Source organism: Cololabis saira, chromosome 12, assembly GCF_033807715.1.
Source record: "Cololabis saira isolate AMF1-May2022 chromosome 12, fColSai1.1, whole genome shotgun sequence".
In the NCBI taxonomy this organism is placed as follows: Eukaryota; Metazoa; Chordata; class Actinopteri; order Beloniformes; family Belonidae; genus Cololabis; species Cololabis saira.
Genome location: NC_084598.1, coordinates 22,368,486 through 22,394,903, shown reverse-complemented (window position 1 = coordinate 22,394,903; position 26,418 = coordinate 22,368,486). Strand labels below are relative to the sequence as shown.

The following is a 26,418-nucleotide window of genomic DNA, read 5'->3' as shown; positions in this document are numbered from 1 at the left end:
CACTGTCATCAAGAGGACCCTCAAAAACAAAATCATCCACAGTTAGATCCACACAAACTAATCAGTTTTCACTGCAAACTGAAACTACTGCAGTGTAGCCTCTGCGTTTTTTTCTAAAGTTCTTTGGATTCCCACTGATTGTGTTTGCTCACGCAGCGTGTGCGCTCATTGTCATGTATCCCAAATACAAACAAAGCGGAATAAAAGGCAAAGAATGAGAGGCAGACAAACCCAGAGAGGGAAAGAGAACAACAAACAGAAAATGTACAGGGAAAGAAAAATGTAAATGGCTGACTGTGCAGCTCCTCTGACATTTTAGACAAGATCAGCTTTCCCGCATGAATTGTGACTGACACACATTGATTCCGTCTGAAATATTTCAAAGCAAAATCCTGCAGAAACACTCTCTTTCGTTCCTAACAAGTCTATGTCACAACACCCAAACTTAAGAGGAAACCGGGGTTCAAATACTTTTCAGTATTTTGCATGTACCCCTGAAAGAAAGCAAAGCATCTAATCTTTGGATGGGCAGTAAAGGGGAGGTGGGGGGGCATGCATTACTTATCCAGATAAGTGCTTTATACTCACCGACATTTCGACTATGAGATTGTGAATTGCATTTTTAATTTGCATTAGTTTCGAAGTATTTTCCCCTCTCAGCAGGCTTTTAAAAATCAGTTTTTGTTTGCATATGGAGAGTGTGTGGCTCTGCACGTGGGCATCTTTCTGTGTGGAAGTGATTCTTTTAAATCTGCAGAATTCTGTTTGGTGGCCTGAAGGTGCAGGCAGCGATGGCAGAGTACCACTGTCTCCAATCCACTTCCTGTTCCTTCCTAACTGCGAAGACCTCGAGAGCTGACACGCAAAAGCACACACACACACTGGAATACACACAAATATATGCACACCAGACCAGCAAGCCTCTGCCCTTCTCTTTGTGCCCATCTTTGGAAGCTTCAACAAAAGCCATTCATCCTTTCAGGCTCTCAATCTTTCAGGCCTATTAGATACAACCAGTGCTCTGAGGGAATTCTAACATCCTCACTCAGGACAACGGGCTTTTCTCCATCAGGAGATGTGCCGTGGAGAGTACCTACGGCTAACAGCATTTCCCCTTCCATTTCAAAATGAGTATCTCCAAGATAAGAGAAAAAAAAACTTCAAGAAGGGAACAAAAGAGTGAAAGAAGAGCATCACTCAATTATTTCATATAATCCATTACACGGATTATCATGAAAGAAAACCTCCCTCCCCCTTCGTTTACATATTTTCTCAGACTTCATTACAGAAGAAACCTAGAGATTGGATTTTTCTCATGTAAATGTGCAGGAGTTATCCACAAATGTTCAGAGAGAAATGAGTCACATTACAGGAATCAGCTGGCAGACAATCCTCTGCTTATTACCCAGTTAATACACAGCAACGTTATCATGGAGACACAGCTATGCTCCTATTCAGGCATGGTCTCACACCCACAGTCACGCAGTGAAAAACAATTTCACAGTTTTCTTCCTTATTCCAGTACCAGCAAGGACAGTAGGAATTTGTCGAAAAACACTAAAAGAAACACCAGTGAATATTAGGGCTGTTCGATTTTGCCCAAAAATAAAATCTCGATTTTTTTCTCTCAAAATCCGATTTTCGATTACGATTATTTTGTGAATTGACAAAAGGCAAAGAAATGATTTCAAATATGCTGTTTTTTTATTGAACATTTGCCCCAAAATGAATGAATAAAGTGCAAAACTCTGTAAAATAAGTTGAAAAAAAGTTTTAAAAAATATAATAAAATATAAAGTTTTATCTCTGAAAAAAAAATCACCAAATCAGCACTTGCAAACATACAGTAAGTTATATTTCCAATTAAAAAAAAAAAAAGTGAAAAATCGATTTTACGAGTTTCACGTTTTAACATCGTTCTAATTACATAATCGCGATTACGATTTAAAATCGATTAATCGAACAGCCCTAGTGAATATGTACACATGCACAAAATGTATCCATCTATCTCACTTTTTTAATACTAAACATTTTTGCATTTGCACGTGACAATATGTTGTGAAACTCCCCGAAACACCATTAAGACTATAAGAGTGATTCTATAAATGTTAAATACCTTTGCCCAAACTTTTTCTTCCAGACTACTGCATTGAAAAATGTATTTTACTTGATAAAGTTGAAACTTTAGATGCGAAGCTTAGATTGCCTTCAGGTTATCAGCGCAAAGGCAAAGACACATTCAGTATGTGCCATTTATCATTCTAAAACATTTCCGGGGGTAAAAGTGTGCACGGTATGGGTGGGTCAACTTCACTGGTGCAGTTTTGTCGGGTGCAGATGGACGACTGGGTGCGGAGAGAGCCGAGCAGAGGCTGAGTGGGATGAGACATGTAATTCCAGACAGGAACATGTGCAGGCCACACTCACCAGACACCTGGCAAACCCAGAATGACTCAAATAGATGGATACACAACAGATGACGGATGTTACACTCGCTCGGCTTGACGCTCAGAGCCAGTACAGGCATTCTGCTGTTTTAGCTGTTTGAAATAAACACTGCACATACATTCACCAGTGTTATAACACTGGCTTGGTGACAGTACAAGAGAGTTACGGTCTGTAGGGTTAGTGACACAAGCAGTGAAGGAATGAAAGCCTCTGCAGCGTTTTCCACCCAGTCATTCATCCGCGTCCATTAACAGCCCCCGAGCATGTGTTTCCACATGCGTGTGAGAGGCGGCTGCAAAGATGTGGTGGTGTGGAGTTGAGGTGAACTGACACACCCCTGAGGAGGACAGAGGAGGAGCACAGTCTGATTTATTCAAGACACACACCATTTAGGTTGCTAGGTTACAGGCCCAGTCTGGAACAGCAGATTCTGTCTCTGAGGTGAAGAGAAGAAGAAAACAGACTGAAAAGAGCTGAGAATTCACAATTCACATCTCCCTAAACCCCCCCCCCCCCACCATCAGGCACACAAACAAGCGGACGCGCAATCAAGCATGCTCATGTAAGCCTCCCAAACTTCTATCCCCCCACAGAGCCATGCGTCAGGCAGTCTTTACCAGCCTGCATCTGGGAATCCTCAGCCAATTATGTCTCTTCAGGAAGCAAAAGATTGAATGACCATGAGCTATGTGTATGCCACACACACACACACACACACACACACACACACACACACACACACACACACACACACACACACACACACACACACACACACACACACACACACACACACACACACACACACACACACACACACACACACACACACACACACACACACACACACACACACACACACACACACACACACACACACACACACACACACACACACACTAGCAATATATGAGAAGAAGTTTGTATTTTGACAGCTTATCTGGCCAAGGTCACATTTTGTTTATGATACGTTGTCTTAAATCCTTCACTTCTCTTCCTCTCCTTTTCATTTCAGGAGAACAACTTCTGCAACTCACTGACACATGAATCACATGCATGCCTGCACACACATGCAATGTGGCAGAGTGGAGCGGGCACTCAGTGGCACTCCAAATGCTGCTTTTGCGCAGCGGCCTCAGGATGCATGAGTAATGCACAAATCTGCCCAACTACAGAATCCCACACAGCAATACACTCCATAACGAGATAATTCAAACAATGGCCAGCTCTCCTTATAAACCAAATGGCTTTCCCTCAGCATCCTCTTCCATCATTTAACCTACATCTCCAGAATCAGATGGGGAGAGGAAATAATCCAGAGACGATACAAGAACATGCAGAAGAATACTCACAACAATTCACATTCTGCAAAAGAATATGGTGTGAAAATGACGCTTTTTAGTCTAGTTTTTAGAAGATCGTTAGAAAGTCAGCATGTGGATTACACCAAGTGGATAAGATCAATATCACGGTATCAATGACAAAGGTTTCCCACTGTCTATTGGTCCAATGTAGGAAAAGCGTCAATAAAAACTTCATTCAGTGTAATAAACCCACGTTCAACCGCAACTTCTGACTTCATCCATCTGTTCTTAAGTGTTGTCTCCTCAGTCTTGCAGCGATAAACCCATCGTGAACATAAAGTGTAGCTCTGGACTCTTCAGAGTTCATCTTGCTACCCATAGCGGAAGTCATAACAAACACCAGTGACCCACTTCTATTTGTAGCTGCATAACACAACACTCCCTCCAATAAGTGGCCCGTGATTTAATCCAACCAAAGTCTTTCTACTAAAGTCTTGGACTTTTTGGGTGCTTTACATTCAGAGGTAAATCCTCTGCTTGCACATCCATCCGGGTGCCTCTTGACTGTAGATGATGGTACACCTGCCTCACAAAGAGTGACCATTCAGCGGTGTTTTAGTCAACAAGAAAAGAGTCTTCTGGTATTTCCTGGTTATGGTCATCAAGGTATTATGGATGTCCGGGACTGATAAGTGAAAGGCTTCTTTTAAAGACATGTCAATAAACATTTAGGCTACTCCTAAAGTGTCTCCCTTTCCATGAACACCTGTCACAAATAAATACTGCACATGGAATCATGCACTAGACTTTGTGAGGGCTAAATAAAGGCAACATCATCTCTCAGAGCTCCATTATTATACAAAACTGTACAAAAGTGTCAAGCAGCCTTAACCAAGACAGCGCACTGAGGGTCACAAGGACACTGCCAGTGCGCTGTCAGGGTTAAGTCCTGTTGTTTAATCAACATTTCCAGTCACTTTAAGATACAAATAAAGGTACAGGGACGCAGCTCTCGTTGACCTAAATAGAAGAGTATCCTAGTTAATATCACTGCAAATGTCTGTATGAGGGAAGTTTTGTTAGGTTGATAAATTGTTCTAAGTTGCCTGCAGGCCTGACAGTGAGCATATGTTTGTCTATACGTGGCCCGGAGATGGACTGGCAAGCTATCCAGGTGTTAACCTGCAATGGGCTGGAACAGGAAGCAGCAGAATCCCTGTGACCCATGTGTACAATTAAGTGGGTGGAGAAAGTGGATGAATGGACGATCAGTCTACTTCTGATATTTTTCCCATCTGTTTGTTTCATATAAGAAAGAGACTGAAAAATAAACGGAATATGGATGATCATTTGAACTTTGATCAACAGCCAGATGACTTTTGCACAGTGCTCTACATTATTATCATCAGTTGTCTTCTAGTATTTTTTATGTATTTATTCATTTGGTAGGGACAATGCACATTAATTAACATTTCTGTAAATACGCCAGAATTCCTTATTTCCCATCTGTTGTCCCTGGACAATGCTCAATTGCTCTTGCTAAAAACCAACAAAGGCTATACAAACAAGGTTAAAATGACTTTACTGAATGTTTCAATAAATACAAAAAATATAAATAATAATAAATAAAAAACAAGGAAAGTACAACACAATTACCGTAAAAAGTAAGAAGTAATTAAAACTAAATTAAACCTTGGGCAAAACACAGGTGATCACAAGGTGGGATCAGGAGAAGGTACTTATTATTCCAAATCTTGACAGGTCTGTTTGCTATGAACCAATTCTTTAATACTATTCTTTAATAGTATAATAATAATAGTATAATTGTTAATCGAAATCAATTCAAGGGAAACTCTCATTTCTATGTCACAAAGGCTTATTGATATGCAAGTGAAACTTATGGAAGTGAACAGTATCTCATAGTTTCAGGAGGACAAATGCAGCACATTAAGGACACTTAAACGCATCATCACAGCATCCTCCAAGAACAAAAACATACAAAAGCAAAGCTCGCGTGGCTTTTAAGCCATTTTAAATTAGAAACCGTGGTAAAGATACAGTTAAAAACCCATCCGTGCACACAGTACATTACTGTTTTGAGATTGGTTCTGGATATTTGAGCGGCGCATCACAAGGGCGAAGGAACTGAGGGCTGCGCGTGAAGGCTGATTTATGGTTCTGCGTTACACCAACGCAGCGCCTGGCGTAGGGTACGCGGCGACACGCACCGTACCGGGCGCGTCGCCGCGTACCCTACGCCGTACCCTACGGCGTAGGCTCTGCGTCGATTTAACGCAGAACCATAATTCAGGCTTGATTCTCAATCTGGGGATCCCGCAGTGAGACTGTCATAAATACTTTAGAGATAATGATACTCCCAATAGGGATGGGCGGTATGGACTAAAAAATGTATCACGATTATTTCTGGCATTTATCCCGATAACAATAAAAATGACGATAAAAAAAATACCAATTCAACTCCACCTTTGTAACTATGAATCTATCTCGCTCTCAGATCCGCCATGTTTGTCATCAACGGGAATTTATCTTTCTTTCTTTCTTTTTTTCCTTCCTTCCTTCTTTTTTCCCTTCCTTCCTCCTTCTCTTTCCTTCCTTCTTCCCTTCCTCTTTTCTCCCTTCCTTCCTCCTTTCCTTGTTTTCTCCCTTCCTTCCTCCTTTCCTTGTTTTCTCCCTTCCTTCCTCCTTTCCTTGTTTTCTCCCTTCCTTCTCACCTTTCCTTCCTTCCTTCCTTCCTTCTTTTTCCCCTTCCTTCCTTCTTTCCTCCTGCTCTCTCCTTCCTTCTTCCCTTCCTCCTTTCCTCCTGCTCTTTCCTTCCTTCTTCCCTTCCTCTTTTCTCCCTTCCTTCCTCCTTTCCTTGTTTTCTCCCTTCCTTCCTCCTTTCCTTGTTTTCTCCCTTCCTTCTCCCCTTCCCTTCCTTCCTTCCTTCCTTCCTTTCTTCCTTCTTTTTTCCCCTTCCTTCCTTCTTTCCTCCTGCTCTCTCCTTCCTTCCTTCCTTCCTTCCTTCCTTCCTTCCTTCCAAAAATCAGCTTTACACAAAAACATCAACGGGAATTTATCGTTGACAAATTCTTATCGTGAGGAATTCTTTCGACGGTATATCGTGAACGGTTAAATATCGCCCATTCCTAACTCCCAACAAGCAGATATGATAAATTAAGTGTCCCTGATACTTGCAAGTGGCCTAATTAGCAGGGACAGACTATGTGGATGTGGGCGGCTGCAGCACCAGTACTTCTGTCCACGTATCCCATAGCTCTGCAAAAGCGTGAAGTAAAGTGAATAAATCCACGGGGCAAAAAAAAAAACTAAAAAAAACCTGCAAACCCCGCGGCCTGGCTCTCATAGTTTACTCTACCTTCCCAGGCCTTTTGCGTTCTCGCTCGGATCCCATCGCCCCGTGTTTTCCTGACGAATATCCGGGAGGAGGAGAATCCGCAGGGTTAGAGGAAAAGTTACACGGCCGCGTCACAAACTCCGCAGCGAGGGCGATCTCCGAGAAAAAACCCCGACCTTTGGACATTTATTATCCACACGAGTCACGGCGAACAACACTGTTGTAAAATCCTAAAGCCTGAATTATGGTTCCGCGTTAAATCGACGCGTACCTTACGCCGTAGGCTACGGCGTAGGCTACGCGGAGACGCGCACCGCTTTGTGTTGGCGTGACGCGGGACCATAAATCAGCCTTAAAAAACATTGGGGATATCGGACTCCAGCGCCATTTATCGCCATTTATCGACTTAACCTGCAGTGCTGTGATTCATAATATTCCCGACTAGTCTCGGGTCTTCAGTGATTTACTTATTTATCGGGAAGATAAGATTAGAGAGTCAAAGTATCCACACAAGTTCCGCTCAGACGCATTGTCACGTCATTATTGTCCAAAATCGTTGCAACCCTGCTGTTTTCAGAGTCGGGAAAAAAAATAAGTACACCTGCAATGTCAAGTGATAGGACAACCATGGTTTGTGTTGCTTCTTTCAACATGACACATGCTTACAATAAAGAATAAGGAATAAAGCAACATACCTGCTGTTCCTGCTGCAGGAGACTATTGTTCCTGCTGTAATCCGGCCAGTAGTTCAAACAACTACTTATGCTCCCGAACGCCCCGGATCGCCTCCAACCCTCCGGATATTTCCTACCCGAGTGTCGCACGACAAGCAGCGGTGTCCCGTCGCCTGGCCGAGCGCACCGCCGGCCTGAAATAAGTCATTATTCGGGCCAACTTTCGCTTCTAACCAGCAGCGTCCCGTCCGGTGACGAGCAGCTCTCTCTGCTGCTGCTGCTGCTGCTGCGTGGATCCCGGTGGGAGAAGCGGTGGCGTGATCCCGCAAAACACCGCAAGGGGTCCTAGCGTGTGTGTGTGTGTGTGGTTCCGCGTTAATGCTGCGTTCCATTTACCTCGGAAGTCGGAACTCGGAACTGGGAATTACGTCACAGCCGAGTTATCAGCGTTCCAGTTACAAAGTAGGTAAGCAAGTTTGTAGTTCGCATATACCACATGAAAAATGTAAATTACACTATAGCAGCATATATATGCCGAACAATACTTGTATACGACTGATTTAGTGTGACCAAAACGAGAATGAAGTGCTACGAATTTTTACAGAGCTCTCTTCTACTGTTTACAACCGGGGCAGCCATCTTGGAATGTGAACTCGGGGGTGGTGAAGACTCTCCCACTTTCCCAGTGGGAAATCCCACTTCGAGGGGCGTTCCAGTTGAAAAATCCGACTGGGAACTGGGAAATCCCCACTTCCGAGGACAAATGGAACGCGGCATAAATCGACGCAGAGCCTACGACGTAGGGTACGCGGCGACGCGCACCGAGGCTCTGCATTGGTGTAACGCGGGACCATAAATCACCCTTAAAACGTAGGATCGAGGATCAAATAATTTGGGGGTGTGCAGCCACCGGGGAAATTAGCCCTCATTATCCCAGATTCATTTCCATTTAAATATGCGCCACGGAGAAAAAATTCCTGTGAATAATGTATGGAAATTATGCAAATCCTCCACCCCTGCTCATTGGCTTTACAGGGGGAAATGCAGTAGCTGTTAATTAATTAAATTAATAATTAATGTATTTATTTATTTATTTTTCCATAACACACAAATGGACTGGTCCACAGCAAAGTGCTGCAATTCCATTGCAATGTACTGTATATACTGTATATACTGTTTATATTCTGTAATTATATATTTTTTTTACTTTTTACTTTTTTTTACCCCTCCCCTGTATGTGTGTGTTAAGTGTAATGCTGCTGAACCTGTGAGTTTCCCCACTGAGGGAGAAATAAAGGATTATCTTATTTTATTTTATCTTAAATGTTAATAACTGCAGTATTACACTGTAGGCTATGGCATGAGTTAATATGGTTGTATATGCTTGATATTGCTTGATATCTGCTTGATATCATGGCAAACAACCTAGCAAAATCATCATGCTGTTGAAGATTTTAAAAAAGAAATATTACTCATTTTGAGGGGATAACCCGGTTACCTTAAGAAGATGACACAGCACAGTTGAAGAAACGAAATATGATTGTGTGATTCAACGCCACCGTGTGTTTGATTCCAGTAACTGGTGCATGACTTTAGTCACATCTCAAATTCATTCAACAAAGCAGATCAAGGAAGGGAGAGTGAACCTGCTTGCTTGGCATAAGCAGAAAGAGTTGACATCATCGTATTATCAAGGGAGTCATGAGAAAGAACAAGCTGATTTACAAGGCATTTTAATAACAATAGTGACACCGAATGAAAGAGAATTGGAGATAGTGTATCCTATGATCCCCACAACGCCCTTGAGTTAGGTTCACACTGCTCCTACTAAGCCTTTTAGGCTAAACTGAACATCAATTGAATTTTGTGATTTTATTTAGAACAGTTTCAAGGATACAGTACTTTAATATTTTCTGGCTGGTTACAGTCAATACTGTTATGATTAGATATGCACTGCAGCAGTGGAAGGAAGTAATACATTTCAGGGATACTCCCATTATCTTTGGAAATTACACAAAAACATGCAAACTGCTAAAAAAAAAACAGGGATTCTACCTAAATGTAACCACCTAAATGTAAGGCATTAAAAAAAAACAATAAATGATGAGACCTATAGAAAAATCAACTTAAAATTGAATGAAGTATCAGACATCAGACTCCACATCCAGCCCTGCTCACAGTAGCAACGGACAATAACAACAAGATGTGCAATATCTGTCTACCTCATTAACATCCTACCTGCTTTTTTTGCACTGTTTTTATTTTTTCTCGTACTGCACTACTTTTATTTTCATTCCAATGTATATAGACTGTCATGAATAAGAGTATGTTTGTATGTGCTTGTGTATTTGTTTTTTATGTTGTATGTCTTGCTATTGGGTCTAGAGCCTGTAATAAAGTTTATATATACTGTTTATATTTTGTAATTATATATTTTTTACCTTTTTTACCCTTTCGCTGCATGTGTGTGTTGTGTGTACTGCTGCTGCACAAAGTGAATTTCCCCACTGAGGAAGGAATAAAGGACAATCTAATCTAATCTAAGTCTAATTAAAGAAGACTTGTTCAAGGGGTTATTTGAAAATGAAAATGTTTAATATGGGATTACAATATGAGTTTATAAAATGCTGAAGATATCTAACCAGTGGTTCGCCTAATGTAGGTCTTGTCAAGGTCTAGATCAGGGGTTGTTACAACCAAAAACGTAATAACGGCCAATAACGTAATAACTGCCAATAATGTAATAATTTTGGCCATTTCAAATGTAATAAAGCCAATAGTGTAATAATGTGCCAATAATGTAATAAAAAAAAAGTTTTATTACATTATTGGCACATTATTACACTATTGGTTGTAACAATCCCGACCCCCCCTCTATATCGGATGAACCTGCTTGTATAGCTGATGAACCTGGCTTTCTGTTTCAAACTGAAGCTAATTCTGATAAACAGTCTATGGCTAACCCTTTGGTTGACAATGACATTGAGGATGCTGGAAATGAGCTGGGAGGCCAATACCTGCCTCCAGAGATTTTATCAAGAATTATTGAATTTGCTTTAATTCAAGATATGTCCATGCTGGGGACATTTAATCGGGTCTCACACTTATTCCAGGCACTATCGGCACCATTTCATCCCAACCTCTATATCAGAGACACACTTGAGGAGAGCCTAGAACTAGAGAAAGAAAATGAGTGTTCTATTAGTGTTATGAAGCTGTACAAGGCTGCTGGACGCAACAGTGGTCTGAGCATAAGAATAAAGGAGTTGTTTAGCAAGGACAGCCCATGGATGAAAGCCTGGATAGTCCTTACTCATCTGACTTTCGGGCAGTACAAAATCAAAGACATATAATGGAAGAAATAATGCCAGTTGTCTGTTATGATTCCTCCTTTGTCAACTATTTTAAGTTTCTTTTTCACATTTGTAAATGAGCGAAAGCTACTTTTCACTTGAGGAGGAACAGTTTTTATTTTTTTTGTTCATGTTTTTGCTGTATGTATATTATATATTGCAGTTCAGATTTTTTGATTGGAAATAAACAATAAAAACAAGAAGAAGAAGAGAGAGATGCCTCAGGACGCTTGTAACACACTTCTGTTAACCAGTCAACAAATAGATCACTACTGAAACCAGCTGTTGGAGATCTAAAATTAATGCTCTGCAGGGTTCATATGTCTAACTTTGTTTTACATGTTTGAAAATTAAAAAAATACATCAACACATTGAGCTTACAGGCCCCATGTTGGCTAAAGTGACGTTTCAAAGTTGTTTTTTTTACAGTAATGATAAAGCAGCTGTGTAGATGTTTGTATTGCTCCATATTTTGTGAATATGAGTGAAAGCTACTTTTCATTTGAGAAGGAACAGTTTTAATTTAATTTTGATTGTTCATGTCCAGGAAAATATATGGTGAATTCATTTGACAGCTCAACGAGACACTGATTTTATGGTATATGCATGGTACACAATTGCCTGTTTAGACAAGAACATCTATGAATATTTGGCTAAAGAGGGAAAAGACCACACAATTATGAGAGAGAGAGAGAGAGAGAGAGAGAGAGAGAGAGAGAGAGAGAGAGAGAGAGAGAGAGAGAGAGAGAGAGAGAGACATATCTTGGATGAATAAATATGACGACTATATGTCATACACTATCTGCCCAAAAACTGCAAAAAAAAACTTTATTTCCAAGAGCTGCTGTCATATTTATGTGTTATTACATTATCGGCACCAGTTATTACATTTTGAACGTTTTTTTTTAATACCAGGCCAATAACGTAATAACCAGCCAATAATGTAATGCCTTATTACATTATCGGCAAAAAGTTATTACGTTATTGGCTCAAAAGTTTTATTACATTATTGGCCCATTATTACACTATTGGCTTTATTACATTTGAAATGGCCAAAATTATTACGTTATTGGCAGTTATTACGTTATTGGCCGTTATTACGTTTTTGGTTGTAACAGGGGTATTCAACTAGATTCGGCCGGGGGCCACATCTGCAAAAGGACTGTATGGAGAGGGCCGCACAATTTGAAAATGTGGGGGTTTTCAAAATGTATTTTGCACTCAAAGACGAAGACTTATGTAAATATAATACATTTGTATTATACATTTGAATATATCTAGTTTACATATGAATTATGTATTAATTGTCTCCAGATTTAGTAATTGTTAAATATAATATTCAGATAAAGAAATATTATTTTGAATGCAAGTTCATTTTGAAACCATGCATTGTGCAAACTTAATGAAATTGATATTGACCTAGTTGTAATAAAACACGCCATAATGACAAAGCACCACTTTCCACCAAGATTTCCTTATTTGAATATTATATTAAGCATTGAGCACAACCATTTTAGTTCATAGTAGCCAGTTATAAAAATATTATAAAAAAAAAAAAAAAAATTTTTTTTTTTTTTTTTTTCAACAAACACCCCCTTTTTTGAAATATGACCAGGGGTCACATTGGCGGGCCGCCAATTGAATATCCCTGGTCTAGATGAGTTGCTGCATCGTAGACAATCAGAGTCCAGCAGCCTCACTGACCGCATCATGAATGTAAAGCAGTTCCGGAGGTGACCGTGGGGGGCGCTGAGACTTTTCTCCGACCCCCGAACAACCGCTTCCGCTAGCTCGCCTGTCTTGTTGTTAGGTAGGTTGTCAGGGCAGCGCATCAGCTGGTGAGCTCACACGGTAATTTTAGGACTTTAAATAATGATGACACGTATATTGATCAAAGAAAACCAATCTCGGGACATATGCTTTCTCGCTAGAAGAGCATTTGTTTCTTTGGGCATCAGAAACACCAGCTTCTGTCCAAGCAGCTCGAGGTTTGCGCAGGGATTTGATCCTTAGCTCGCTAGACAGCTAGTGATTCCCTCCGTCAGGGAGACACAACTAATCTGATCGATTTTTACTTTTGCTGCAACGACATCCTGCAAATCGTCCCATTTTGCGATTCATTTGCAACCATGGAAGACAGCGAGGAAGAGTTTATAGAGCAGGAAGAATGCGACTTCCACGACCTGCCACTGATCTCTCCCTACAACGCCTCTTTTCGGTCCCCTCGGTCCCCTCGCCTGCACATAGAGAGGAGCAATGTCTGCTCCCGAGCTTATTTCGTTGTGGTTATGGTCTTTTTTCACGTTTACATCCTGAATGTTATTGCCCTGCTGCTCTACGTGCACTATAGCAACGGCCCCGGGGATTTGGTCCCCCTTGATCAGGTCCTCCACAGCGGGAGCCGCCTCCCCCAGCCGGCCCCGGCAGCACCAGAGGTCCGTGTGGAGGAAACCAGTCACAGCTTCAGCCTGCACCGCATGGAGGGGATCCGGGTGAGAGATTCATCTCAATGTTATAAAATACGACATTTCTCTGGTCCAATGAATGAATGAATGAATGAATTTCGAACAAAAATAAACCGTAACATCTTCATATGCACATAGGTTCGAAAAAGGAGTAGAATAGAATAGAATAGAATAGAATTTCTTGCATTGATTTTGGTGTACAAGATACATTACACCTCCAAAATACCCTTGTACTTGTCTAAATACTTTCAAAATGTACAAGATGTTCACCACCATAACACTAGAGGCAGCTCCACAAATCACTTTCAGCCCAGGGTAAACTCCAAGAAAGGTTCAAATTCGTTTGCATCCTATTCTACCAACATGTGGAATTCCTTACCGACAGCCATAAAAGAGAGCAAATCCCTAATCTCCTTCAAATCCTCCTCCTTCCACCTACAGGAGGCTGCTACTCGTAACTGGGAATAATCAAAGCCTCTACTGCACATCCCGCTGTTCCTTCTGATTATTGTTTCTTGTTTTTTTGTTTTGTTTTCTGCTTTTGTTTTGTATTACCTAGCTTATTCTATTTGTCTCATCACCTTTTTAGTCTCTCTCGGGGCAACATAACAGTAAATTCCCCACTTTTCTTTCTTTTACAATCTTCCCTACAAAGTACTGCTTCTTACCTGTATGTCATTCAATGTTATACGAGTTTAAAAAGGTCTCCAATGTAAACAAGTGTAATACTTTCTTGGAATAATGCCTTTTAGTTGACTTTGTATCAGCGAATCTGTACTGTCATGAAACTGTACCTGATCCTATGCAACTCTCCTAATAAATTCTTCAATCAATCAATCAATCAAGAATAGAATAGAATAGTAGACTTTATTAATCTCCCAGAGGAGAAATTCCGTCGTGCAGCAGCCAAAACACACACGCTTTATACAAGAAATGTAAAATAGAAATTACCATATATGGTTAAATAATAAAAAAGAGCAATATAAAAAGTAGAAGTAGAAAAAGACTATGTGGAAGAGAGGAAAAAAGTAGTAAACACAAAATAAACGGATAATATTTACAAGATATTTACAAGATATTTACAAATATTTCCAAGTAGGGAGTAGGAAGAAGTATACACTTTTTCCTAGTTCCTACCCCTTTATAACTCTATGAATTTACTTTATTGCTATTATAGAATAGAATAGAATCCTTTATTGTCACTGTAAACATTGTTTCCAACATTGCTGTGAAAATCTGTTTAGCAGCTCCCCATGACAGCATAACACTCACACAGAAACAGCAAGAATAAAATAAATAAAAACAGTTATGCAAAATTGAAATATAAAATATAAAATTAACTGTACATTTAGTGCAGGGCGTGCGATAAGTACTATCTGGGGCAATTATTGCACTTGGTTGTGTGTCTGAGTGTGTGTGGGAGGGGTTGGGGGATTGGTGTCAGTCCATGTCAGGTGGGCTGGGTTAGGGGGGGTTGATGGCTTTGACGGCTTTAACTCAGTCTTGTGGTTCTGGATTTGAGTGTGCGATATCTTTTTCCAGAGGGGAGTGGGGAAAACATTATTTATATTTATATGGATAATTATTATTATCCATATAAATATAGTCTATATAAATACTACGTAAACACGCCTATTACTACATAATTATCCATATAAGTATATAGAAAATATAAATATTACATAAATATTATATCAATATATGGAAAATACAAATATTATATAAGTCTATATAAATATATACTATATAAACTACATACATATCCCTATAAATAAATATATGTTACATACATAATAAATATATAACATGTATTACATAATTATAACTATCCCTCTCAACATACAATACATACTACATAAATATCCACATAAATATCTAAACATATCTTAAGCAAGGATAATATATCATTTTTCCCTATTTTATTTGTTTCTCACACTCCTCGTTAACCCATTTCCTCTTCTCCTTATTATAAATCATTTTTTGTATCTCTTTTTAAACAGATTTATGTTGGTACTTTGTTTCATTTCCTGCTCCAAACGGTTCCAAGATGTCACTTCACAGTTCGATATGCACATGCTTTTCTTTGTCGTCGTACTTTATGTTTTCTAAAATTTAGTTCTCCCCTTAGATTATAGCCCCTTTCTCTCTCTGTGAACATTCCTTGGATATTTTTTGGTAGTAGATTATTCCTTGCTTTGAACATTATTTGCGCTGTTTTATATTTAACCAGATCCATAAATTTCAGTGTGTGTGATTTTATAAACAGTGGAGAGAGTCATTAAAAACAAGCGACCATAGTTTGTAAATAAGTGCCAGTATACTTCAGTATGGACAAGAAACAATCAAAATGAGATGGGGAGCTGAAGAGTTGCAGAATAAAAAACATGGATATACAAAACTATCATTGACACTGAAGCAGTGAATAATCAAAAGACAAATATAATTAAATGACATCCAAATCACAAAAAGATTCCCTACTCTTGCAGGTTGGACATATTCAGAAGGTGTCACTCTTACCAGACAGAACACACAAGATGAAGACCCTCAGCTTGAAACCTCTGCTTTTTGGTAAGTGCTGTGTGTGTGTGTGTGTGTGTGTGTGTGTGTGTGTGTGTGTGTGTGTGTGTGTGTGTGTGTGTGTGTGTGTGTGTGTGTGTGTGTGTGTGTGTGTGTGTGTGTGTGTGTGTGTGTGTGTGTGTGTGTGTGTGTGTGTGTGTGTGTGTGTGTGTGTGTGTGTGTGTGTGTGTGTGTGTGTGTGTGTGTGTGTGTGTGTGTGTGTGTGTGTGTGTGTGTGTGTGTGGTATTTTATTAGTATTTCAGGCAAAGATCAATACACTTTCTATCGGCTGCGTTGGTAAATGTTCATGAGTTTTCAATAAGCCGCTCAGCTTTATTTTAAATGTTCAACTACAATGTCCTCTAGCATGATCAATTAATACATTCGATATTGATATTTTAGGTCTTTACCAAGTTATTCTCATAAAACAAAGGTGAATGAAAACAATTGAGCCATTATTAGAGCCATGTAAATACTTTAGTTTACTTTCGGTGTGTGTCTGTGTGTGTGGGGGGGTGGGGTGTTCCCAAGAAACAGTTCAGTTTGGATACAAGAGGGTAGACAGCACATTTTAATCCAGTGAATAGCTCCAGAATTGTCATGCATATCATTGGATTGACTTTACTAATTTTGTCATGTTCACAGTGCGACTTTATTAACAAAGTTAAATACAATTATTGAGCTAAAAAAATCACTTGAATGGGAGCCTTGTATTCAAAACATGAAATAAAGTCATTGTCAGAGCCATACCAATGTAGACCAACAATATTAAGTTAACATTTACAAAAAAAATATATACATTTTTTAAACATCTCCTATATGTTTTATCTCCATATCCAGTGACACATTGCTGATGCTTGATGTGCTTCTTTTGTGACCAACTCACTGTATCCTATTTTCTCTGGGACTACTTGTTTGGAAATGATTTGAAGAGAGAAAAATAAAAAAAAGCAATAAATACAGTTAGAAGCTTACTGTTAAATTATAAACTTTATGCCCTAACAAGTAACAATAGTTTATAATACAATTCAGTTCTTTAAAACTTTGACACACAGTTCTAGTTCCTGCATCGGTGGCGTTTCCATTTACGTGCAGCAGCCTTTAGGTTCTTGTCTCTTCTTTGCCAGGCATAAGCCTTGTTGACCACCAGGCGTTCCCCCTGCACTGTACCTGTCACTAGGAAGGTGCCGCCCCGTGGATGTTTCCGTGTCATGTTCCCTACACAGGTGGCGTCCCTCTCCAGCCACAGTTCTATGCGAGAACGAATCTGGCCACCTAACAGGGGGCCGTGCTTTAAGACATCCACTTTACCAGCCAGTGAGAATTGAGACAGGCTTAATGGACTATACTTGAGCCTTGTCAGACGCAGTTTCACAACTGGGAAGAGCAAATAAGCACAGTGTCTGAGTAACATTTATGGAGCAGTGGACGTTTGTCTGATAATTATAAACAAGAATTGACACAGAGAGAAGTCAATAGTTGAAGGAATCCCGGTACTCACCAAAATCACTCCTACAGAAGGACTCCAGTGTTCCTTTTAAGGAAGATGTCTCCTCCAGCTCACAGTCTTGGCAGCTTGCCTGAGGCACTGAAACAGTCAAACGACTTACTGAATTACTTTTTGAATGCCGTCAACTCAAGCACGTTTGTCTTTGTAGTTTCTCACCTCTTCTCCTTCCTGTGTGAACAGTGGTGTTGGTGATCGAGGAGATGCACATGAGATGATCTGCAGGATACTGGTCACACCGCAGAATTTCGGGCCAGGGATAGCCATAGCATCTCATGATTGGCGCACAGCTGTCACGTACAGATTCACACATACTTCTGCAGGGGGATATAAAGCTGACAAAGAAGAATTTTCAGAGAGAAAGTGGGCAGCAGTGATTAGATGAGAGGATTTGCATTGATTGCTCAGTGTTAGAGAATGCACAGCCCTAGATTTGATAACGCCTGTGATTTGTTTTGTTTTTTTCTTTTTTTCTCAGCTAAAAGCTGTGAGTGTGACACAAAGGAGGTGATGATCCTTTGATGGCACAGACTGTGAAAGCAGTTTTCACTGAAACTAGCACCAATTTGCATCGCTGTCAAAAGGGTGTTATCCCTTCATGATCCTGCCCCCATCTAACATTGTTTTCCATTGAACATTCTAGCATTTTTTATTTTATTTTTATTTTATTAGTTTGCACACAATAAAATTAACACTTGCAATCAAAATAGTAAAACAAATGTGACAGGAGAGGTCAAAAAGCCAACAGGCTTATGCAACGGACCTCCCCCCAATTTAGGAAGTAAAACAGTAATTACAAAAAATCAAAAAACAAAAACACAACAAGACGAAGACAATAAACAAAAACATAGAAGGTTTGACTACATAGTTACAGATCATCAACACACACAAAAAAAAAAAAAACGAACAAAAAAAACAAAGAAAACTTGTGACATTTTTTAAATGTGAATTAAATTAGATGATACATTTCTTTTTCATTTTCATGTCCTTTTATAAATCTTTCTCCTTCCACTAAAATATCTTATACTGGGACCTCATCTTCAACATAAGTATAGCTGTAAAGGGGATTTTTAAAATAATGGCTTGTAAAATCAGATTTCCTAAAAAAAAAGTTGATTTGACTTGAAGAGTCTGAGCTGTTTACATGTAAACTTACCGGTCAAGGCAGATGGGAGCAAAGAGAGAGCAGAGGAAGATACGTGCGTCAGGGTGGCACTCTCTGGCAAGTAGTGGCAACCAGCTGGCACTCTGTTGCACAGCCTCAGCTGGGGACTCGTGGCCCAGCAGGTTGGGCATTCGCATGGTATCATAGCCAATATTTTGGCACAAGGCCATGCCAGACGGGATTGGTACGCAGCGAGAGAAGCTGCGGGGTTCCCATAGTCCACCTTCACTGACTGAAAACATAGACCTGAAATTGGTTGTAGTACCGAGTTCCCTCAATTCTTCAACGCTCTCTCCTGTTGTAACTCCAAGTTCAGAAGCATGAGTATCTCCGAATGCAGTATCTCTGCTGCTCGCTATACTTCTCCCATGCCCGCCCTTTTCCTTAGGTCCAGGTTGAACTCTACTCTCTGTTCTTGCGCGTCCCTCCGGCTCTGCCATTACTCCACCAGGACTCAGCGCTAAAGTACTGCTAGGTCCTGAAAGCAGAAGCAAAAATACCAGTGAGGGTGAATGGTAGGACATCCTGATTATAATCTGAAGAAAGGTTGTTGTCTTGACATAAAAGTTAGAAAGCAGGATAAAAATGGAAAGAATGAAGATCTCTGTGCGAAAGTGGAGGAGAGGATGGCAGAATAGGTGTATTTATAGTGGGCTGTGAACAGATTTAAATAGGCCGGGGTAAGGGGCGGTGTGTTGAGAAGTAGAGAAAAGGGGCGGGGTACGAATTGAAGTGATAAGAAAGATGTGCATTTGAATAGATTTCCTACTGGATTGAATACTTTTTTCATATATTGAGATGTGTTAAGTGGATTCATTAGCATTAACGTTATCTGCCACATTCTCTCCAAAGTTTGGACTGAGAAAATGAATTATGTAGTGAAATTCCTTCATCCTTTCCATCCCAGATTCAATTTCAACCCATGGTTAATGACAGTGTCCTGCCCTGATATCTTATCCTCTCTTGCAGCCAAGATTTCCATTTAGAAATGTGCTTTTTTAATACGTGAACTCTCTTAACTTCTGCCTGTCATAGTAAATAGGCAATTGTTCGCCCACAGGTTGAGGTCATTTAGACCAGTAAACCCTAAAGGGGGCATTCATCACAATGTCTCCTGGAATAATTGAACACGTGACACGCATGTGGATACACAAAGTCCACACTGAATGGACATTGTAATGTGTGTGAACATGTGCCGAGGATACAAATAAAAATTTGTGTTGTCCTGCTGTGCAGCCATGGCCTGATTCCTGTTCTGACAAGCAGGTCACTTCCTTTCCGGGGGAGAAAGACAGACAGTGGTGGGAGGGGGAGTGCCATCCCTCTTCATTCATATCAGTTATCCCGATTAATGAGGCTTGACTGGATAATAGGGATTAACTAAGGGTACAGTGTAAAAGACACGGGTGACAAACAAAGCCTCTACTGTACAAGTGTCCAACCTGCCGGAAGCCTTTTATTAGAACGGAAAACGACTGAGAGACATTGATGCATTCCTGGAGAACAAAAGGGAAGTCATGGAATAGTAATTTGTACCATCACACTTGGATCTCAATTAGTTTATTTAGCTCAGTATGGAAGGGTGCAGATCAATATTTTGGAGTGGATCTTGTGATCAGATAATAAAATGTTTGATAAATTGCTCATTTTAGGTGTAGTGGTTCAAGATTGCCAGCACATGAACATGGCTAATACGCTAATTGATATTATCAGTTATTGACTGCTGAAACCTGTGTTTGCCCCTCATTGGATGAAGTCCAGTGGTGTCAGTCACTGAAACTAACTGTATCACATGTGCCCCACAGTGGATTTACACAGATGAATCACTGGTATTCATGTGCACAAAAATCTAACTGTTTCTGTCCTTAAACATTCTTTAAAGCAGATCTAAATGCAGGTATTGTTATGTGATAAACTGTTGTTTGATACAAGTCTATTTTGATACAGTGAAGAGGAGGCACGGAGATTTGCCGCGTTTTATTTGCATTCATCGATCAGACTGTCTCACTGAAATGTAAACAAGGGTTCAGTAAAGTAATCAGTTTAGTCGTCTGACTGATCACGCTGCTGTTGACAGAGCCCTTTCTAATCCACTTAAAACCAATCAACAATGAAGATGCCTACACTGTCTGCTGAAGTCGTGTCGGTTTCAAGCTGGATTTTCTCCACAATTTATTCAAGTTAACTGTTGATTTGAAGAAACAAAATAGACATTAATAATTACTAGAGTTCATATGTGACTGAATTGAGGTGACCTTTGAGAAACTTTAAACCCCTCTGACTCAATAGAGTTTTGATTTCAGAAAGTGAATGTGTGTGCATTCCATTAGATTGATGAGTACATGCAGTACACATATCTGCTCTTTGTGCATTGGGTAGCCACACACACATCATCATTTGCCACTATTGTTTCATGTTCTTGACAGAGATCCCTGGCTTCCTGTCGGAAGAGGAGTGCCGTATGGTGGTGCAGTTGGCTCAGCTCAAGGGCCTGATGGATAGCCAGTCAACAGCACCTGGCCAGGGACACGAGGAGTCAAACCAGCCACTACTTGCACTCAGCACAGAAGAAGTCTTCAGTCTCTTGGACCTGAACCAAGATGGGCTGCTTCAGAAGCACGAGGTAACCACAGAGAAACATTTTGCATCCTTATTTCATTTAGCTGAAAGCAGAACAGAGATTTCCTACAGAAAATTTGATCTTCTTTCAAAACATTGATTGTTTTTGGGGGAAATGAGAAAGATGGTGTGGTCTCTCCTCCAGATTGTGAGTCATTCACGTTCTCGAGACGGAACTTGGTTGAGCCCGGATCATTTACGGCAAATACTGACTGGTCTGGAAGTCTGTGCAACAGGTCTGTTCTCCCACAATTCATGTGTGTCTGTGTATAAGACCCTTCTGGCTGATTCAACTTTTAAAAAGTGTCCCTTTTTACAAGCTACAAAGCCTAAAAATAAACTGAAAAGCCAAAGATTTGGAGCTGCTAAGTTGCTAATAAGAAATATAAAAGGGAATAAAGTTCCTTTACAGTCCAAAGGCATGCATTTATCCCAGCTTTAGTTTTCATTAAGACAGTTGAAAAGTGTCCTTATCTTGTTTACGTGCTTCTCATCCACTTACGAAGACTTGCATGTTTAACTAATAAGTCTACCAGATTAGTGCCGCAGTGCTGTGTGTTGTGTGTGTGTGTGTGTGTGTGTTGTGTGCCAAGGCTGTGTGCTTGTAAGAACCCAGTAAACTGTTGACTGGTAGCTGTGATTGCGTGCGAGTCTTTGTGAGTGGCAAGGCAGGAAGAGGGGTGACACTGTTTTGACCTGATGCCATTGTGCTAGGCGTTCTGCACATCCCAGTCCGGATGTACCTCGTCCTATCTCATTAAAACCTGATTGTTCCCTAACCCCCATCTTTAATTTCCCTACCGGATACTGTACCCTGTATCCCCCCACAACTCTCTCCTTCAGTCTCTGTCTAGTCAATGCACCCCCTTCCCTGGTCACCTCAACCCGCCACCCCAGAGCTTTTGTTGCGGCTGGGACACGGTCTCCCAGAGAAAATGATGAAGGCCGGACAATTTAAGCTGGAGGTACTAGTGCAGGATTTGATAAAGGGGGGAAGGAATGGATCAAACCAGAGGCTGTTGATGAAACAAGACAATAGCCTTCTATTGAACTGGAACTATAACACTGCATAATTGAAAAGATGCTGGTTTAATATTCTCCCTGCTTTATTTCCATCTGCCAGGGATGCTGACATTGGGGGACTTTACACGTGTTTATGAAGTGTCCCAGCATTCCGGACAACAGCGAAGCGGGAAGCTCCATAGTCACTTCAAACAGACAAACAAATATACATGGCTATTTCAAGGACCAGGATCTCACCACGTGCTGCAGACACTTCAGAGAAGGTGCTCACCTTTTTCATGGCCTAAGTACTCTGTATACTAACTGAAATCTAACACCTGTCTTCATCTCCTCTCTCTTGTCCTCAGAGTAATTAGTTTGACGCGTCTGCCAGCCTCACTGGTTGAACTGAGTGAACCGCTGCAGGTAATTCGCTATGAGCAAGGAGACTTCAGCAACGCCCACTATGATAGCAGCCCTTCCCACTCAGAAACCAGCTGTGCACACACACGGCTGGCAGGAAACACATCTGCTCTTACAGTCTCTTGCAGGTATGCAGATTTATAAACTGTTTTCTTTTATACAGTATTTTCTACACATTTACGTCTCTTGTTGATAGCAATGCATATTCACTTTATCTTCAGAGAATATAATGAGATGATTTGGTGACTCTTTACCGACTACACATGTGCTGATAATGCTCCGTTCATACACTGTACTTTGACATCTTCTTTTTTTATTTTATTTTATTATTTTAATTGGCAATTGTTTTGTGATGGCTAAGCATAATCTCTGTGTTCGTAGATGTAATTTGGTAATGAAGTAATTGCTGTTGCATTGTGCATTATAAAGTCAGGTGTATTGGAGCATTAAAAACATTTTTCATAGTCACATGTATTTATTCCTTCTTTTTTCCCAGGTATCTGACGGTCTTATTCTACCTCAGCTCTGTAGACGATGGTGGTGAGACCACTTTTCCTGTGGCAGACAACCGTACCTATGATGAACAGGTTAGTATTTCATTACATGTTACAGTTGTTTCTGATCATGTCTCTTAATTTAAATAATCTCACACTAACAGTCTTGAGGAAAAATAAACTGGTAAAAGATTTACTTTACAGTAGAGTATTTGATTAAGTAACACAGTTCATATATATTTATAGGTGATACTCAAATAAATGACACAAAAAGTTTTTTTATATATATATTTTTTTAATAAATAAGATGTCACGTGGAAGAAGTAAACCAATGATTTCATAACCTAAAGGTGGTACCATGATGCTATCACGTTACCATGATCTGTCATCAAGTTACTAATACTTTCATAAAAAGATTTATGTTTTTGAATCTTGAAATTGATTTTGATGACTATAAAAAAATGTGCACAGAAGAAAATAATCCACAAAGGGGAAAAAATGTGTCACTTTAATGAGCATCCTCAACAAATGTAATACAAAAACACAATCTGATGCAAACAGTAGTTTTCGGTTAGCTTGTTTCTTTGTTTTATCTTACTGCATGGGGTACATGCTAGACAAAAAAAATTCTGTCCCACAAGGACATTCTTGCAAAACAACTTTTTGCGGGTTAAAAGTTAGAAACAGACAAATGTTTTATTTTGTTTTGTTTTTGTCTGACAAGTCAAAGATAAACTTGTTTGCCCATTAACCGAGGGAACCTTTGACACAGACCAAATATATAGTTTCAGGAGTCTCTTATCAGCTGTCAAGCAGTGTATTGTTAAAGATAGGGAGGGAAATCAAATCAACTGATATGTTTTTTGGATAAGTAATCAAAAAAGCTGTTAATGGTTTTGTTTGTTCCAGGCTCTGGACCAGGATGGAGTTGATTTGACTGACACCCAGCAGACGTGTGGCAGAGGGAATCTAAGAATGAAACCCACTGCTGGGACAGCCGTCCTCTGGTACAACCATCTCTCTGATGGTAGAGGTAAGAATAGAAATCTTGAACTAAATCATATGCAGATGTGAGCAGTACCACATGTGCAGCATCGGTCTCTCTATTGTAGAAAACACGGTTAAGCAAAGCTGAACTGGAGCTAACTAAAGACTGCTAAGTTGGCTGAAGAATCACTGTTTTAAATCCATTTTGAAAATAGTGGATATCCTCAGAGCCAAAGAGCAGAGAAATCCTCTTAATTAATGCATTAATGCACTGTCCAAAATTCACCGGCATGAAGGAGAGAATTTCTTTCCAGCACATGGCACGGACACTTTCCCTATATATGAAGGCAAAATACGTAAAAGTTACGTAATAGAACATTTAAAAAAAAAAATTGTGTCTTTACAAGGTCTTGAAATGATGAAAATACGACCTCAGGTACATTAAAAACCCCATTTTCTGTTTTATATCCCGTTTTTGTATTAAAATATGAGATTGCAGTCCTTGGTGTTTTTATTAGATTTTATTTCCACTGAAATATTAAATTGCTTAATGCAAAACATATCGACTGTTGTGGCAATATTTCTGAATGAGCACTATTCATGGTTTTCTTAGATGTTTCTTGTTTTCCGTTCGTTTCCACAGGTTGGATGGGAGAGTTAGATGAATATTCGCTGCATGGTGACTGCCCGGTCAGGCGAGGAGTGAAGTGGCTGGCCAACAGCTGGGTGGACGTGGACCCAGATCACCATCAACAGGCACACTACCAGAGACTCGTAGCTCAAAGGCATCGAGCTAAGTCTGGCATAGAGGAGCATTACCAGTCTCTTTCACACAGTGACCTCCACCAGGATCTATAGCCAGGGTTTTTATTAACATGACAAAGAGACCACATTTTTAAAAGTGAGTCCTTCTTCCATCAGTGAGTCAAGTGACATTTCCTAAATATCAAGATGAAGAAAGAATTTAATACACAATTAAAGAAAGATTCATGTGATAAATAGCATTTATACAAAGCTGACAAAGTGAATGCCATTCTCAATGAAACTGCACTTTAATGTATGTAGACACTATAGAGAAAATGAGCTAGTTTACCTGCATTTCATTTTCTATTTAGGTTTAGGTTTTCTTCTTGCAAAGTCGTTTGTCAGCGCTCTCCTTCTGTTTTGGTTCCAGAGTTCAGGACTTTCTTTTTTTTAAAGTTTAAGTTTTATTGAAGAAAATGTTGTACCTTCTGTTAATGCAGGTGTCGGACCTGATGTGGAAATTATGCAACACCTGTTTTTCAGGTGAAAGTCAAAGTTTGGTCTTTGGTGTTCAAATTGACATATTTCTTATCCTCGCATATCAAATATATTTATTGTCTGATGCTATTTATTTGAGTGTTATTTATTGCCACCACTTGGTGATTTAAGTTAAATCAGTGTGTATTTATAACAGGTTGATGTTGCACTGAATTTCTCACAATGTGTTAATGTACATGTATGTTACGATATATACTGTATAAAGTAATCTTTTCTTAGTGGCGCTTTGTGATCTTTCTTCTTTGACGCTCTTGGTGGATTAAAATGACCACTAGATGTCCCCCAACATCAAGTAAAGTGCTAAAAAAAGATGTGGGACTTAAATATGAGTAAATCAGAAAATGCTTCAAGCGTACAGCTTCTAAATGGGAACCTGAATGCAGTTTATAACTTCACAATCGCATGCATGTGTTCATCTGTTTGTGGTTTTGGGATAGATTTTGTTCTGTTTTGTAAATTCTGGTTCAGATCCCTAAAGCAAATCCAACACCCCCAAATAACTATCATACCATTCATAATATTTTCATCTGTCCAAATATAAAGGTACAGAAGAAATTATAAACATCGTTGTGTAACATGATTTTATCTTCCTTCCTCGCCCATTAATCATCTCCCTTTTCTTGTACTGCATACAAACGTGTCCAAACAAGCTCCCCTTTCAGAAACTGCAACGTGGATGATGAATTCCACATTGGTTACAATGACTCTGTAGCATGTGGTTGCAAATTGTGGGACGTGGTGGCCATCTTGCTAGCTACTGAAG

The 26,418-nt window shown here is 39.9% G+C and overlaps 2 protein-coding genes across 9 annotated transcripts in view; one reads left to right on the top strand and one right to left on the bottom strand.

Annotated features, from left to right (window-relative positions):
• Positions 1–8,068, bottom strand: part of LOC133457115 (cyclin-dependent kinase 17-like) — a 47,389-nt gene extending 39,321 nt beyond the window's left edge. For 7 of the 8 annotated variants that reach the window (XR_009783837.1, XM_061736016.1, XM_061736020.1 and 4 more), the window contains exon 1: positions 7,803–8,068. The gene's annotated coding sequence lies outside the window, so the exon portion shown is untranslated. Of the gene's footprint in view, positions 1–7,128; positions 7,242–7,802 lie in introns of those variants that run through there. The other variant, XM_061736017.1, reaches the window with a different exon arrangement.
• Positions 8,069–12,931: 4,863 nt separating this feature from the next.
• Positions 12,932–25,840, top strand: LOC133457113 (transmembrane prolyl 4-hydroxylase-like). Its single transcript, XM_061736012.1, has 9 exons — positions 12,932–13,626; positions 16,086–16,167; positions 21,255–21,451; positions 21,593–21,683; positions 22,571–22,733; positions 22,818–23,000; positions 23,369–23,459; positions 24,276–24,399; positions 24,997–25,840. The coding sequence occupies exons 1-9, from the start codon at positions 13,264–13,266 to the stop codon at positions 25,209–25,211; spliced, it is 1,509 nt and encodes a 502-aa protein (XP_061591996.1). The 5' UTR covers positions 12,932–13,263; the 3' UTR covers positions 25,212–25,840.
• Positions 25,841–26,418: the final 578 nt, after the last annotated feature.